At 43.3% G+C, this 16,473-nt stretch overlaps 4 protein-coding genes across 4 annotated transcripts; 2 read left to right on the top strand and 2 right to left on the bottom strand.

The window, feature by feature from the left end:
• The first annotated feature begins 128 nt into the window (after positions 1–128).
• LOC145707719 (uncharacterized) lies at positions 129–1,099 on the top strand. Its single transcript, XM_081785288.1, has 3 exons — positions 129–580; positions 624–824; positions 869–1,099. The coding sequence occupies exons 1-3, from the start codon at positions 308–310 to the stop codon at positions 1,049–1,051; spliced, it is 657 nt and encodes a 218-aa protein (XP_081641414.1). The 5' UTR covers positions 129–307; the 3' UTR covers positions 1,052–1,099.
• Positions 1,100–1,806: 707 nt separating this feature from the next.
• LOC145711118 (uncharacterized) lies at positions 1,807–2,664 on the bottom strand. The gene is made up of 3 exons (XM_081788847.1): positions 2,459–2,664; positions 2,097–2,317; positions 1,807–2,051 (listed from the first exon to the last, which is right to left on the bottom strand). Exons 1-3 carry the CDS (start codon positions 2,590–2,592, stop codon positions 1,834–1,836), a joined length of 573 nt encoding a protein of 190 aa, XP_081644973.1. The 5' UTR covers positions 2,593–2,664; the 3' UTR covers positions 1,807–1,833.
• A 97-nt stretch (positions 2,665–2,761) lies between these two features.
• Positions 2,762–5,804, bottom strand: LOC145695684 (uncharacterized). The gene is made up of 8 exons (XM_081772686.1): positions 5,735–5,804; positions 5,536–5,687; positions 5,309–5,487; positions 4,991–5,209; positions 4,610–4,949; positions 4,112–4,471; positions 3,973–4,064; positions 2,762–3,929 (listed from the first exon to the last, which is right to left on the bottom strand). Exons 2-8 carry the CDS (start codon positions 5,621–5,623, stop codon positions 3,678–3,680), a joined length of 1,530 nt encoding a protein of 509 aa, XP_081628812.1. The 5' UTR covers positions 5,624–5,687; positions 5,735–5,804; the 3' UTR covers positions 2,762–3,677.
• A 2,844-nt stretch (positions 5,805–8,648) lies between these two features.
• LOC145711740 (echinoderm microtubule-associated protein-like 1) lies at positions 8,649–15,628 on the top strand. Its single transcript, XM_081789430.1, has 19 exons — positions 8,649–8,658; positions 8,807–8,899; positions 8,979–9,013; positions 9,344–9,446; positions 9,517–9,645; positions 10,171–10,355; positions 10,414–10,605; positions 10,645–10,738; positions 10,966–11,085; positions 11,135–11,176; positions 11,502–11,570; positions 11,749–11,838; positions 12,140–12,263; positions 12,313–12,394; positions 13,660–13,756; positions 14,077–14,233; positions 14,645–14,666; positions 15,138–15,263; positions 15,429–15,628. Exons 1-19 carry the CDS (start codon positions 8,649–8,651, stop codon positions 15,597–15,599), a joined length of 1,941 nt encoding a protein of 646 aa, XP_081645556.1. The 3' UTR covers positions 15,600–15,628.
• Positions 15,629–16,473: the final 845 nt, after the last annotated feature.

The raw sequence follows: 16,473 nt of genomic DNA, 5'->3' as shown, positions 1-16,473 counted from the left end.
TCGCGAGTAATTTGAAAGGACTCGAAATCAACAGCCCTTGAGACTCTCAAGATAAATATCTTTTCTGTTTCTTCGAACCTGGCTTTCCAGACTTTAAAAATAACTTCATAAATAATTAAATTAACCTTCAAAAGGCAACCGAAAACGCCGCCAAGCCACAACCGATGAACAGAACATCATCTTCAAGTTCTCTGGCCAGCCTGGCGTCCGACTTATTCCAGGGGAGCTCGAGTCCGCCGGTCGAGAAATCATCGCCGACAAGTTCTCAACCGAGCTCGTCGCAGATTCTCTCACGATTGAGCCAGAAATGTACGAAGAAGGCAAAGTAATCGACATTCCTACCACACTTGCGCCAACTACTACTGAAACTCCTGTGTCTCTTTCTCCCGCGGTGACTCCCAGTGTCATTACGAAAACGAAGCTTCCTGCTGTTTCCGTTTACGAGAAAGAGGGCGAAGTGACAGAAGATGAGTTGAAAGAGCTGGAAAAGACGATCAGCGATCGACTCGGCGACGATCAAGATGTCAACTGCGATTCTAGAAGTGACACCAGTGGCGACACTTTGAAATCCGTCATTCAGGTAAACGGCATTTTCCTAGCAAATCTATCAAAAACAATTCTAGTGTAAATTCATCATCGAAAGCGACGAGAAACTCGCAGTCACTGAAAACATCGAACCCTTCACCGACGTGGTCCAATACATGGACAATGCGAACGCCAATCTCTGCGAGAATACTTTCCTCAATGACTGCTCAGCCGATGCTTCCTGCGCCACTGAAGGAGGAAATGTCGTTTGCACTTGCAACGAAGGTTTCGAAGATCAGGTAAGATCATCCATCGCCATTTCACTTTCGAACATCAATTTCAGAACGCCGAGAAGCCGGGAAGAAGCTGCGCCAAGAAAACCGACGGGATCCTCATTTTCCTCATTATCCTCATTGTTGTCCTGTTCATCGTCATTCTGGTGCTCTCCTACTTTGTCCACCTCAAACGGACAAAGACTGGAATCTACCATCCGTCGAGGCAAGAAAATAGAAGAAACAACTCTTAGAATCTACTTTTACAGCATCCCTTGCAAATAAATTAACAAAGAAACAAATTTGATTGTTGTCTAAAAATAACGCAAAGGTTTTTTTCGAAAATGTTTTCAGACCTTGTTAAAAAAGCCGAATCAGCTGAATTGGACATCAAGGAAGAATACAATTTGTGTGAAAATGAATATTTTTTCGAACCTGCAAAGAACGCAGGTTTTGCAAAAATAATTAAATTTCAAATTGTGAAATTAAAATTTCATTATTTTCAGCATTTCGAGGCAATTTGGGCGCGAATCTAGATCAAAAAAAATTAGAGGGAAGAAAACGGAAAATATTTTATAGATGTGTTTCTTCATGATTGCATCGAAATTCTAGTCACTTTGATGATTTTATTCCAGGCTGACGTATTTTAAATAAGATTCCAGCGCTCAAAGTCGCATGATAATAGCCTTAAAATTTGAAGTCTTTTTTGAACAAGGCGCTTTGCGTGCCTTTTCGAAGATTCGAGCATCTGAGCCAGCACTTTCCTCGAAAAATAGCCAAGAAGTTCACATACGGCTCTGCGACAGAAGAGTTCACTTCGAGCATAAGACGCTTTTTCTGCTTCCGGCGGGGCAAATCCGACAGGCCAACTTTCCTAAAAAGCATTAACCCACTCGCGCTTGTCCGTTTTGTCAAGTTCGACATGGTCAGTGACGCGAACTTTCTGCATCCAAAAATGAAATTAAATTGTCTCAAAAAGGAAAACACTGTTGAGTTGTTTTGTCGGAATATTAAATGTTTATTTACAGAATCCTTTTTAAAATGGAAGGTGAAGCTGCTTCTCAAGTATTTCGATCTTCTTTATTTTATGAATTCTTGTGTTGAGTCCCAGCGCTAGCCCGGAAATGACAGAAAAGAAAAGCGCGTGTCCGAGCGGCAGAATGACGATTGTGTAAAAGAACTGCTCGGACGGGGACTTGACAAAGTAGTTTTCGGGGTTTTGGTGGGCGATTCCCTCGATCCGCGCCAAAACTTCTGAAAAGCATCTTTTTAAAGAGACAAATAATCGGGAAAACGTACTTGCGACATTGTCCAGAATGACCATCGCGGAGGATAAAACGACGGAAATTACCAATGCCACGCTAACAACGAGCCCATACGCTTGCAGCGTAATTCTGGACTTGCGCTTGAGCATTAGGTGAACGACGACAATAATTCCGACGATGCTGAGCGCGAAATTGCACACGGACGTGCAAAAATACACAATTTCCACGATTGGCAGCTCTTTATCCACCGAAAATCTGAAAAGGTTGTGAGAGATTTCTTAGCTAACGAATTTCATCAAAATTGAAATGATGACTGCACTATAAACAGGCAAAGTCCTCAAAGACGACCAGAATTTAAAATTTTCTGAAGTAACACTTTCAATTTATCAAACTTGCCTGTACTCATCCAGCCACCAAGCATTGTAGCCGAGTGCTCCCCCTGCGAACAAAAAGTACAGAATCGAGACGAGAAACAGAACCCAAGTCCAGAAAATAACCGATCTCCTGTCAAGCTCGCTTGATTTTGCCATTTCTAGATCTCTTTACATTTTTTTATTTGAAAAATTCTTTTGTTTTTTTTGCGAGAAAACGATTGAGCCCGCCGAGCGTCCCAAAAGGATCGATAGAATAGGCGCTTTGCGAGGGCGGCGCTTTCAATGGCGAGTTTTTGCTCGTAAAAATAATTTTTGAAAAGAATAATTTGGTTTCGTAAAGCAAGGTTTATTTTATAGCACAATGGGTAAAAGAAAATCTTGGATTTGCACAAGATTTTCTTTCGCGTGATTTTCGTATTTACAGATTCGCTTTGATCCTTCCCTCAAAAGCGAAAAATTTTATTTCAAAGTCTCGTGGCACTTTGAGCGACGGCTGGAGCATCATTTCTTCAATCGTTTGGGCTCAGCGGAAATAAGGGCGTTTTCATCCCTTTTGAAGGCTTCTGATCGTTGGTCCTTATCGGTCCACACGACGATTTCTTGGCGGAAATTTTTCCACGCAAGAAAATTGAAATGGCAAGTTTGGTAGTTTGCAAGCTGTACATAACATTACTGTAGCTACTGTATCTAAGAATATCTAGTGGTGTCTTCTTTCGATACGCGAAAAGTTGCGAGAAAAATTGCGAGTTTAAAATTGACAGTTTTGAGCATTTTAGAGTACTGCAACGAAAGTTAAACTGGTTATTTACAGAGTTACGATAGCCTAACCCGAAAGGAGGGAAAAAGTTTTTACCGAAAATTCTAGAACAAGAACTGAACGCCTAAAGCGTGGAAAAGCCGGTGAGTAGGGTTACGTCGAAATGTCGCTTTCGAAAAGTTCGACTTTGGACCGAGCAAAAAGTTTGACCTGGCCGAGGCCACCCCCTTTGGGTCCCACATTTCTGGACGAGGTCTTAGCCTCCAACTTTTGGACCTTTTTCGTTCACGGAACGTTGTAAAAATCAAAACGTAAAAACGCTTCAACCCCATTCGCAATCAGCGCTATAACGCGGAGTGGCCCCTCGAGGCTTCCGAAAATGAGAATTTCAATTAATTTTTAAATAATAAGGGTTTTCGTGGTTCAAACCGCGAAGGTTCGATTTGAAGAAAGTCTGTGACGAGCGAAAAAAGAGGCCGGGAAATTATTTGAGGCAGACTTCGTCGCAGAAAATGCTAGACAAAGTGGGCTTTTGGAAGGCTCGCTCGAGGAAGCTGAAGTTGTCGACGTAGAGGACGTGTCGCTCGGAGGGATCTGAGGCGATTCGGTTGAGTTCGACGTAGTCGATCTGCTTGCCGATGCCGAGGGCGTAGACGGTCGACTGCTCCTGGAGGCGGCCGGACTGGACCTTGAGCACTGGTGGATCTCGGGCTCGACCGTCGGTAATAAGGAGAACCTAGAAGCAGGTTGAAGGGGAAATCGGAGGAAAGTAGGGTAACCTTGTTGGGGACTTCTGGTCGATCACCAAACTCGGGGCGGAAGGCGTTCTCGACAACCCACTTGATGGCGGCGCCGGTGTTCGTTCCTCGTCCTTGTGAAAGTGTTTCAAAAATAAGTCAGTTTGGGAAGTCTACTCACCTTCGTAAACGATCGAATCGACAGCGTTGATGGCTTGTTGGTGGTTTTCCATTTCGTTCATGTGGAATCGAAGAGTTGGCCGTCGGTTGTAAGTGATCAAGCCAACTCGGACACCATGCTGGCCGAGATTCGACTGCATCAACAGGTTGATAACGAAATTCTTCATTTTCTGGAAATTCTCGTCGCCGATCGAAGAGGACTGATCGAGAATAATGAAGAAGTCGAGCTTGTAGTTGGGATCTTTGGTGTCGCACTTTCGCTTGCAGCAGGGAGTTTCTTCGACTGTTTGGCCGAAAATGTTGGTCCAGTCGCCAGTCTTCGGATCGCAAGAGGCCTGGTCGATACCGGCAAGATCGAATCCTAGAAGAATGATTAGAAAAAAAGTCTAGTCAGAGAGGAAGGGCCGAGGTGTTGCAAATCAAATTCAAGGGCGTGAAGCTAATAACTGCGAAAATCCAAACACGGCGGCGCGCGCCTGTCAAACAAAGAAAAACTCACCAGTGGGGCAGGTGAAGTCGCAAGTGGAGCCGTGGTAGACGCTGTTGGTGCAGCTGAGCTCGACGATGTTGGTGGTGGGCTCGGTGACGCAGGTCTGCGACTTCCAGCACTTTCGCTTGTTCTGTTCCGTGTTTTCGTAAATGTGCCAGCTGCCGTCGGTGCACTGGCCGGCGGACTCGTCGCAGCAGAAGTGGCTGGTGGTATTGTAGACGTGTCCGCAGCAACAGGCTTTTCCGGGGCCGAATGGCTTTCCATCTTCGTGATTTGGGCAGCAGCCGATTGGTTTGATGTGGATTGGCTGTTCACCGGCGCCGATTCCGCGCTCGGAAGCGGATCTCGACTGAAAGAATCGTCAAAAATGATTGGAATCGCGTTTCTCACCTTTTTGCAGAGCAGAGGTCCTTCTTCGTAGACTGGATCGTAGAGATCAGAGAGAAGGTTTGGTGGAAGGCTGATCTTGGCGAGACCAGAGGGGTTTCGGTCGAGGAATCGCTTGAATTCCTGAGAGGATCGATCAGCTCGGAGGCCGATTTCTTCTGGAAGGGCGACGGGATCGTCTCGCTTGTTGTCGAAAATTTCTGAGACGAACGAGTCCATTGGCTAGATAAAGATTTTTAAGGGAGAATCAACGGGAGTTTCCTCTGTTAGTTTTTAGTAATATTTTTTGAAAAACGAGAGATTCCAGTTTCAATGACTCACCTTGAATGGAGTGTTCTGGATGTTGGGATCAGCGATGTAGGAGTTGTACAATTCTTCAGAAGCCTGAATTTGTTCCTCTGTCATCATTGGCGATTCGCCGCGAAGTTCAAAAGCTGGATCGTCGTCTTCGTCATCATAATCACGAGTATCTCGTATCATGCGGGGCAAATGTTTGAGCACTGAAATCATTACTCAAAGTCATCTCGTTTTGGGGGATGTTTTCTTACCGTCTTCGGTTGATCTCTTGTTCAGGCTGCTGACCCGTGGGAGCTCCATGGAGGAGACTCCGAGGGCGAGAATCTGTAGGAGCTTCATCTTTGAGTTAAAATGTTTTGCTTTCGTCCTTGGCGCTTGTATCAGCGTTTTTGTCTTTTTATTTCTGAAGAACTCGTTAGACTCTCTTTCTCTCGAAGCAAGAAAAACTACCTTCAAAAAGTAAGGACTGCGGGTTTTGTGCGTGTCGACCCCGTTGTGTAACTCGGCGATGCGTCCAAAGTCAGAATTGATCATTCTCCTATCAGTGCAGGTTTTATAATAGCGCTCGCTAGCGCCGCGCCGCCACGGTGCCGCGCGAGAGGTGCCACCAAAGCCAGGCGCAGCACCATCAACATCAGCGTCAGCGGACTCCGTGCACCAAGCATACCTTTTGCTGATCTGACGATTTGCGCAAACTCTGGTTCTTCTGAGAATTTCGAAGATTCTTATTCCTCTTCCATATCTGCAATAAGATATTGGTCTCTTTTCCAGTGTCATTTTAAAATACGAAATAAGGATAAAAGTCAACAAACTTAGATTTAAGTTAATAAAAATTTCACTTTCCGAAATCTCTCATTTTTTCTCAAGAAGGAATCTTAAATATCTTCTTCAACTACATCTGTAAAAATGATGTCGATTCAAGTATCGAAGAAACAGAGAGTCTAGTTCCTACTAAGATACATGTAACATGTATGGCACTAGAAGAGAAAGTTGTTTCAATTAACGATGAAAAGGATAAGGTAATGAAAGAAATCGGGGAACTGAAAAATGTACCGAAAAAGGGAAAATGGGAACGGCAAATCTTCAGGCACTTCGCTGCTAAAAGAAGACATGGAAAGCACGAGAGTACTGAGCAACTCTTGTTAGAAACAAAAGATAAATTGATCGAACGGGTTCAAAATCAAAAAGCGAATATGGAAACCGAGATTCAGAAGAAAAATGCTGATATTGGTAAATTTGTGCGGGAAAATGCCCCAGATTCTGGCCGAGAAGAGAAACAAAAAGAGAGTCAAAGTGAAACAGCTAAAATTGTTTCTTAGGAGGAGAGAAGAAAAATTGAAATTGTAAATATTCAAATTTTCGAAAGTTCAATTGATTAATATAAAAGTCTGTATATAATTATCCGGCCGCAGTGATGGTTTTGGCGCTAAATCAGACTCATCGAAAGACAGCAAATTTCACGGCGAACAAAAACTATCGACCACAAGATGTTCACCAGAATTTAGAAGCCGCCGAATCGGGCGTCCTGCAAATCACAGTTCACTCCTTATTCCTGTAGTTTTTGCTCGTTAATCTACTGCAATAAATGGCCTGATTTCGAAATCATGTCCGACCACGTCACAATCAAAGCAGTTTTTGTCGCCTCTATTTTGTACGTCGGTGTAAAATGTAATAGGAGTGTTTTCATAATCGGATTTATTTTATTTTTGGCGCGAGTAGCCCAGCTAGCACTGCTGCTAATCCAAAAACAGAGTTATGTCGTGGAACAACATGTTCAAAACGAGAAAAAGGATAAACACAGGCTTCAGTTCTATCATTTCCAAATTTCTTGGTGATTCTTGAGAACAGTATTCACGGAATATTATTCTGCTTCTTGACAACCTTGTGAATGCTTAGGATCATCGAATCTAGAATCGGAACCGACTCGGTCAGGTTAGGTCGGGTTTACCAAAACCTTAGCCTAAGGTGACCTTAGGTACGCCGTAGTACGCATAAGAACAAGGTTGTCTCAATCGTTTGTCATATTCCTTATTACGTTTTTGCAGTTTGAGCAATCTTGAGATTTTCGTTGACTCCGGAATGGCCCATTCCGAATGGGTGAGAATGAAAGAGTGGTAATGAGAAGTGCGTGTTATCAAAGGTGCTGAAGAGGTTCGCACCAAAAGCAAGACGTAGCCAAAAGCGATAAAAAACCAAAAAGCACTTATGTCCTTGTTCGCTCAGTGATTTTCCCTGAAGAGGAGGAGGCAAAGGATGTTCATTTCGTTCCGGCGCGATGCATTCGTAATGATGCTCGGAAAATGACAAAAAGACCAGCTGGTGTCTGGCGCCGGCACTCATTATTGATGATGCTCAATCGCTGCTCGAGCTTTTTTGCATCGTCAGTCAGTCTTCTCCCACGAGAGATAGAAAAGAGAGCAAGCTTAACCGTCTTCAAATCAACTTAGCTGAAACATGCCGCCGAAAAACTCGAATAAAAAGTAAGATTCGCGAGCAATCCATTTCGGGTGAAAAAAAAAGAAAATGACTGAAGTTTTAGACAGGGGCTGCAGAGCGTAGAGTAATGTTTTCTTCCCTAAAACCATTATCTTGATTTAAATATTAACAAAAAATTCAGAGCGAAGCAGTTTCAATATAACGAGGCGGATAAGACGCTTCGGTTCTTCCTCCGAGGGCGACCGATCGTGCACCATGTGCCCGAGGATTACGATCCAAAAGGGACGAGTTTATCAAAATTAGCCCTAGCCCGCCACGCAAGTCGAAACAAATAGGCCTGATCTAAAGTTACTCTCAGAAATGTAATTTGCGATTTTTGACTTTTGAATTTTTATTGATGATTCTGTCCATCGTCAGCGCTCATAATCTCCAGGAAACTGATTCCTGATCCAAAGTTGGCTGCCCACTGAGCCGGATGAGCCGGATTTTCATTCTCGCGGGGAATCGTCGCCTTCAGAAAACAAAAACCGGGCGAGAATCAGAAATTTCAGATCGAGCGTTCTGTTTCGAGAAAACGCGTTTTCCAGCGCTAAAGACTCTTCAACACTTTCGGTGGATAATCGCTTTACGTAAAATGGAGCATTAGTGGGGACGCAAATTCAAGAGGCGCGACTTTTCCAGTTGAAATTTCTACCACTCTCTTGCATTCTCAAATTGAGCTGCACTTTTTAAATCATCATTTGCAAGAATAAGAATAAATAGCCCTTCATCACGAAAATAAGCATCTTTAGCTGGAAACAGGACTTCTCCGATATTCCCCGAAATTGAATCAAGATTCTAGCACAAAAAATCTAGAATTAAAATCTAGAATGAAAATCTAGAAAATTCCCAGTTAAAACGGGTTAAACCAATTTCAGGAAGTGATTTTATGAATAAGCGTTTTGATTGGCTGGTAGGCCAAATACAGCAATCTTATTGGTAATCCAAAAATGAACTTCAATATTTAATTGGTTGAGTCCGTTAAAACCGCTTCGCCACTGAAATTATGATTTCTCGAATGGGCGCGTTCGCTAAACTCTTGAAAAGGAGCGAGCCGCCTTCCAGAAACAACGTTGGACTTATCCTGGGTTTACGGGTACCGTGGCAAAGACTGCCGTAACAATATTTTTCTCCTTCCCAAGGAACGGATTCCTCCTTTCTCTTTCGCGGCGTGTTGTTTCGGCGAAGGGAGGAAACCCGGCGCAGTCAAACGAAGACTCGGACGAGCTGATTTATTTTACAGCGGCGGTGGCAGTTATTTTGTGCCCAACCAAGCAGGGAAGATTTCAAAAGATAAACACATTCTATTGCGACGAGATTCTCAGACGAGAAAAGGCCTATTTCTGAGCTCGGCAATCTGAGAAGAAAACCTGAGTAAGGGTTAAAACGCGACTTTTCATTTAACTCTTTAAGAACCCTAACTCAGGTTTTCTACACAGGTTGCCGAGTCCAAGCCTTTTTGATGCGCAGATTTGCGTTTCTTTAATAGTCAGGGTTTTTGGAATAAGCTGTTTTAAAAAACTAAATTTTCGACTAAGAAACTATTACGGCCCTAAATTTAGGGGTCTCTCTTTTGATAATAAGTTGAAATCTGAATATAAGTACCAGCGGCACTATCTGGAACACACCGACGACATCAAATGCCTTGCCTTGCATCCAGACCCTTCGCGATGCCTTGTCGCCACTGGTAAGTCAGACGATCGCAGTTTTTCGCCAGAACTACGGAAAAAGCGCTACTTGGAACGTCCTCTTTTCAGGTCAATGTGCGGGCAACGGCAACGGTGTCACGCGACCGCCACACATTCGCCTCTGGAACTACAACACTCTCGAGACCTTTCACGTTATAAACGATGCTTTCGCCAGGGATAGACAACCTTACAAAATTTGTTTTTTCTTTGGTTATTTTTGATTTCGCAAAAATATCACCGTTTTCAAACGTGAGAAAAGCCCATTTTTATCGAGTTATCAGTTTAAGTTATCACAGTTTTCTCCGTGCCCTTGTACGTGAGCTTTAATATTATCCCACTCGTAATTTCTTGCGCCGAAATGTGCAATAAGCGGATTTTTATTGAAATTCGCGCTCTCTAAGCACCCGAAGATCGCATTCAACCGCGCATGAAATTTTTCATCTCACAAGGCGGCTCCATTAATTTCTTCCCAGCTGCCAAATCTCTTTCTTTTTCGGGTAGAATTATTAAGGCTCGACTCGGCAACCTCCGAAGAAAGCCTGAGTCAGGGGTCTGAAAGAGTTAGGTGAATGAAAAGCCGTTTTGCGGATTTTTAGAATCTTTATGGCTTTGTATTTTGAAAAAGCCGCTACGAGGCTTTCCATTCAGACCCTGACATAGGTTTTCTACACAGGTTTCTGAGGCCGCATTTAAGAATTGAGAGCACTGAAAAAGAAATATTAGGTGTGCGTTTTTCGTCGGAATTTGATTATTTTCCAAAAAAAATAGTCAAAAAGGTAGTATCCCTGGAAACAGATAAACAAGTGGTTTCTTTGGCGTTTTCACGAGCCGATCTGGGCGCACACTTGTTTGCGACTGACGACAGCAGTGATCATGTTCTCCGAATTTGGGCGATTTCCGAAGACGAAGCGTCGCCGCCCGAGAAGGCAAGGACCATTGTCAATTTCTATTCACTTGTTTATTTAGCTCCAAGAAGGAAAAATCACCAAGGACCAAATCTTGGGAGTGACGCCACATCCGGGCAAAGCGAAGCGTCTGGTCGTTTATGGCCGCAACCACGTGATTTTCGTCTCCTTCGAAAAAGAAAAAATCGCCAAAAAATCTGGCGTCTTTGGCAACGTCGAGAAGCCGAAGTTTGTCACTTCCGCAGTTTATACTGTACGTTTTTCGAATTAAACTTTTGGTAAATCGTTTTAGCCCTCTGGAGATTTACTAACTGGCGACTCGAACGGAGCTGTCGTCGGATGGAGTGGAAACCAGACGAATTTCTGCATTTCAAATGTTCACCAAGGTACTTCACGGATTTTCCCCTGGTTATGTCCCCAAATGTCGCCGAATGTCGCCATTTTCGTGTTTTTGTTCAAAAAATAGCATTTTTTGCGACATTCGGCGACATTCAGCGACATTCGGCGACATTACCAGTGTTGCCCGAATTTTCATTTGATTTCCGATGTTTGCCGAAAATATCGGTTAAAAGCTCATCTGTTTGTTTGAAAATAAGAATCTCAACAAATTTAGGCGGAATCTTTTCGATTGAAATCGACCCTGAAGGCGACATCATAACCGGCGGGGGCAAAGACGGAAGAATCGTGGCCACGAGTCCGGAAGGCGAAGTTCTTGACGAAACATCACTTCCAGGTTTTTCTCTTTTTTTTGATTTTTTTTATTTTGACGGATAATATTTTAGACTACGTCGGTGGCTGCCGCTGTGTTGTCCTTGGCCGCAATGGCAAGTTCAATTTCTCGATTGCTCGAATTTGAATTGGTTTTCAGGGACTATCTACGTGGGAACTACCAAGAACTCGATCATGAAGATGAATTTCGAAGAAGAATATTCGACAATTATGCAGGTTAGCGGCTTCTCGATTTTACGCCGAATCACGGACCAGTTCATCACTGTCGCATTTATCGGTTTTATTAGGGACATTTTGACTCGCTTTGGGGACTTGCCACTTCCAAAACCAAGAACAGTCAGTTTCTTACAGGCAAAAGGGTTCAAAAACTGTCAAGAGAAAACCATAATTAAAAATGTATCATTTTTTCAACCCAAAAAGCGTGTTTTGACGGGCGAGTAGTGCTGTGGGACTTGGACTACCACAAGCCCGTGTGGACGAAAGTATACAGTAAGTGGAAATTGCTGTTTACCTGTTAGGAATCGTCAAACTCGTGTGTTACGTAAACTTGTGAAAGGGCGGCGAAGAAAAGGGGATTAGGCATGAACCGGTAATCAGATCAACGTGTGCTTGCGTAATTGCCCGATCCGCCTCACTTTTTCGCAGTTGAAATTGCTTTGCTTTTTAGACTTGGCCTTCCGCTGCGCTGGAGTGCACCCGACGGAGAACATAGCCGCAGTGGGAACGACGAAGGGCGAATGGCTAATCATAGAACTCGGTAATGTTGAAATCTCGGCCTTGAAGTTTGGACCTCGGCGATTATGTATCTTACACAGGGGACAAGAATGGGCACCCATGTTTTGAGCCGGATTTGCCGCTCGTGCCAGGAGGATAATTATGTTCCATTTTTTCATATTTATCAGATCGTTGTGGCTAAATATCGCTAAACCTTCTAAATCGTTCAACTTTGGGCGCGGCACGGGCTTTTTTCCGGTCATAGACTATCGCAATCCGAATTTAGCTTCTGATCCTCCAGTTAATGTTTTTTTAGCTGAAAATTTTAATTTTATTTTTTTCAGAAAACGGGGAAATCCTCCAACGCGGCGCCGACGGAAAGAAAGAGCCGATTTCTGTAGCTTCATTTTCTCCAGATGGCAACTACTTGGCTCTGGGCTCACACGACAACAACGTCTACCTTTACCAGTAAGGAGACCAGTATTGGTGACTATTGGTCTAAGCTTATCAAATTAAGTGTGCCTGGCTTCCGTCGCGCTGGCCGTCTCCATGGCCATTCAAGGAGCGGTTCACCAAAAATGGATCCAATTATTGTTTTCGCCAAAATTTAAGTTAAAAAGAGGAGATTGAACATCTCCAGCGGTCGGCCCCGCGTGGTTAGAGCTCATCACCTAATTAGCCGCTAATGTGGCCACGGCTCCGAGCAGAAAATCGTGATCGGACATTTGCCGCTGGATCCGGTTTTAACAGCTGTCTCCCGTTTTGAATTGTAGCACGTTGAAGCGAACGGCTCGTGAGTTGAGATGGAATTTGCATTTTCAGTCTTTGACTGAGAGTCTCAGCCAGGAGACGCCCTTAATCTAGTCGTGAACCTCACCTAATCATGCGCGATAATTGGGTTCGAAAACACCTGCCCCCTCTTTCACAGATTCTTTTACGAAAATTAGTAACCGGAGACCCTCCCTTAGATTCCCTCGGCGGTGATTATTACGGTCGAAATTTCTGAAGTTTTATTGATCTTGGATTTTTATAAAAGTTCTAAAATAAGTTTCTTCAGCAGTCAGCGAGTACTCCCTCAGTGACAGTATTATGAGAAGGGGTTGAGGAAGCCCCTGGGTGATCTGATTGAGTTTGATCAAATAATTAAATAATGATCTCCTGGCCGGAGATTGTTGGACACGAAAAAGTTCCTTGTGGAGTTGATTCCACGAGCGGAACTGACGAGAGCCTTTGCGATAAGGCCGGATTTTCTTAATTGTTGCGAATTGAGCCGCCATTCTAAAGTCTTTATCTCTCCTCTTAGAACCAATTTTTCCGTACAAAGGTACATCGAACTCGTCAATCTGTAAAATTTAGAAGTTATGCAACTCAATCAACAAAATCAGCATAAATCTGACAGATTCTGGCGACATGCCCATCCTACTCATATAAACAGTTTATAACTCGTTTAAATCAAAGTCCTCCCAAGCTGTGGATGACTGGCTGCGCTGGACACTCACCTGTTCGTTAGTCGTTTTTTCGTGACTAGATTTTTGAGCAATTCTAAAATTTTTGTCTCTTTTAATCCGGACTCGGCAACCTGTGTAGAAAAACTAAGTCGAGTGGCTTTTCATTCTTGTTCTGAGTCAGATTTTCAACAATGCTTGCCGAGCCCTTTTTTCATCAATATCGGAAGCAGAAGTGGAAACAGAAGCCTTTAATTTAAACAAATTATTCTAGTTTCTCTGTGTGGAAATGACGAAAAATAGGAGATAAGGGCGGATTTAGCCGGCGCTGGAATGAACGCGCGATCGAAATCGGGCTTGTTGTACTGACCGGGCTGGGAAAATTAGAAGCTCTCCGATAAGGACTTTTGACAACATAGGGAACGAACAATTTTGTGAACCAGGCCGATAGCTTTATCAGCCATCTCGACTGGTCGGACGACTCGAAGCATATCTGCTCCAACTCGGGCGATTATGAGGAATGGTTACGCAATTTCAACCAATCAAAACCCAATCCTGGATTGGCAATCCAGAAAGCATAGTTCATTTCCTTTTTGTTGGTTTTTCTCCTCAAAATTTAGATTTCGAAGCTCAAAATATCAATCTCTAAAATTTAGTTTTTTCCTTTTTTACAACTTTGTAGGAAGAGTTCCATTTCAAAATAAATCTTGAAAGCGCACGTTCAAAGCGTAAAAGTACCAATTTCGAGTAGAAACTCGACGGCGTCCGAGCTGGGCTTAGCTTCCGCCGAAAAGCGGCGAGTAGATCTCAACATGAATCGAAAAAATAACCAAACAAGCAATTGATGTGGACAGTGGAAACGTGCAAACAGATCACGCAGCCGTCGACGATGAAACACACGCCTTGGTCGACTTCGAACTGCACCATCGGAATCAACAATATCGGAATCTGGCCAGAAGGAGCCGACGGCACTGATATCAATTCCACCTCCAGGTCAGAAAACGCCTATTTTTGGAATTTACAGACCAAATTCTAAAGCTTATATTCTAGAGTCCGGCTCGGCTTTTGAGTCTAGGACCTAGACTCTAGGTAGAAAACTTGAGTAAGGGTACGAAAGAGTTTGAATCGAAAGCCGCGGCTTTGTATTAAAAGCCGCTACAAGCAAGCTCTTTCGCACTCTTACTCAGGGATTCTACGCAGGATGACGAGTCCAGTTTTGAGTATACAGTGGTGTGAGCGGTTTCCGCACCCCTATTTTTCGCCTTAAAAATTCATATCTTTTGACTCAGATATGATATTTGATTTCTGTTTCCTGTAATGAGTTTCTCACGCCATTTTCTATTAGGGTAAAATACAATAAAAGGAGTTTTCAGAAATTTACTGTGTAATTTTTCAAAATCGTAGGGGTGCGGAAACCGCTCATACGGTATGAGTCATACCACTGTAAGTACATTTTAACTGTAATTTGCGAAATGTTAAAAACATTATTACTGTCGCGATAAATCTAAATCGTCAGAAAACGAGATCTCGCTTGATTTGTTGCATATTTGCGAATTCAAAATAAAATTTGCATCACAGCGGATCATCCCATCCCAGGGCACGTTTGACGAGTCTCAGTCTCTACTGAATTCGCGCTGACGCCAAACAAATTATCATTTTTCACGTTTTAGTTTATTTTTTGGGATTTCGAGGCCCAAAAGATGCTTTGAGGGGCGGAAATTTCAGTCTTCATCAAAGGGCGCGTTTTTATTGATTTTGCAACAGGGGATTAGCTGAAGGGATTCTTCCACCGCGACGCTGGCTCTGTTTCCATTACGGGATCAGCCGCGGGAAGAGATTTCACAATTGCGCAATTTCCGTCAATTCTGCAGCGAAATCATGAAAACCTCTTGTTCAGGTCGAACGGGGAAACGTTCTCGCCGCTGCTGATGACTTTGGCCATGTGAGACTTTTCGAGTACCCGGCGAGACAAGCTCAGGCTCCTTCCAGGGAGTACAGGAAAGGGTTTGTGAGGCAAAAAGGGGTAGGGGAGTTAAAAATACATCAATTTTTTTGGTTTGACCCGGATTCAACGTGTTTTATTTTCATCAAAAAAGGTCCCTAAATTAGCATTTTTTTCTATCAGCATGAAGTTGACAATAAGTTGAATCGGAGGTCTTCTTTTAGGAATATAAAACCGGAAAATTAGGGGCATTCCGTTTCTTTTTTTTTCGAAGTCAAGTTGATCAATCCTTCGGAAAGCGGTCATTCAAGCCACGTGACGGCCGTCGAGTTCACCCAAGACGACAAGCATCTTCTTTCGACTGGTGGCATGGACGCCTCGATTCTCCAGTGGACCGTCCTGCCAAAATCTTCATAGTCTATGAATCATAGATTATGACTGACTCAGAATATACTCGGTTTTTGTTCATCTTGGATTTTCAATAAACGCAACAGAGTCAGCTTTAATGTTTCTATTCAAATCGAAAGTGCAACTACATTGGCAATAGTGTTGTATGCATACAGCAGCAGTGCTAGATTCAATTTGTTGATTGATCCAGCCGACGATGGCTCAGGCTCAGCTTTTTATCGAGTTCAAGGAAAGAATTTATTCAGATGATAATTTCGAACCCGCTTGTTTTCTAACTTTTGTTAGCTCGATTTGAGCAATATCAAAAATTCTAGATTTTCCGGAACTCTTTCCTGAAGGTCCAGCAATGGAAATCGGCACTGCCATCGGAAGTCGCTCATAAATGCCGCCAGTATTGCACGCTGAATAAAATCAATAATTTCAAGCGCCAAAGTCTCCCATGAAAGAACCTGGCTCCTCGCAGCAATCGATGCAAAAGTAAGAATCCGAATTTCTATTGCATTCGTTTTTCTTCGCCGTTTTCATGCTGAAGCACTCTTTTTTGCTTGAGCAAGTTTTGGTCACTTCCGGCACTCCGCCCTCGCGCAGTTCTGATACTGTCCGGCAAATGTCTTCTCGGGCTGCAAAATTCAAACAAGCTTGAATTAAAAAAAAATATTTTAGCTTCAGCCAGACTTTTAGAAAATTTCGTAGAGGCTACTCATTCATCATACAATTTGCAAAGACTGGAGTTTCCAAATTGGAATTATTCTTGGATCATCCTAAGGCCCTTAGGCATAGGGATTTCAATCCGTTGACATTAAGGGCCTATCTCAGATAAGTTCGGAGAAAAATCCGATGAGCCAAATACTCACAATTCTTGATCGGGGCTCTGTTACGGCAA

Source organism: Oikopleura dioica, chromosome 1 (assembly GCF_907165135.1).
Source record: "Oikopleura dioica chromosome 1, OKI2018_I68_1.0, whole genome shotgun sequence".
Taxonomy (NCBI): domain Eukaryota; kingdom Metazoa; phylum Chordata; class Appendicularia; order Copelata; family Oikopleuridae; genus Oikopleura; species Oikopleura dioica.
Note: the sequence above shows the minus strand (reverse complement) of the source record. Positions and strands in the feature narration are given on the sequence as shown.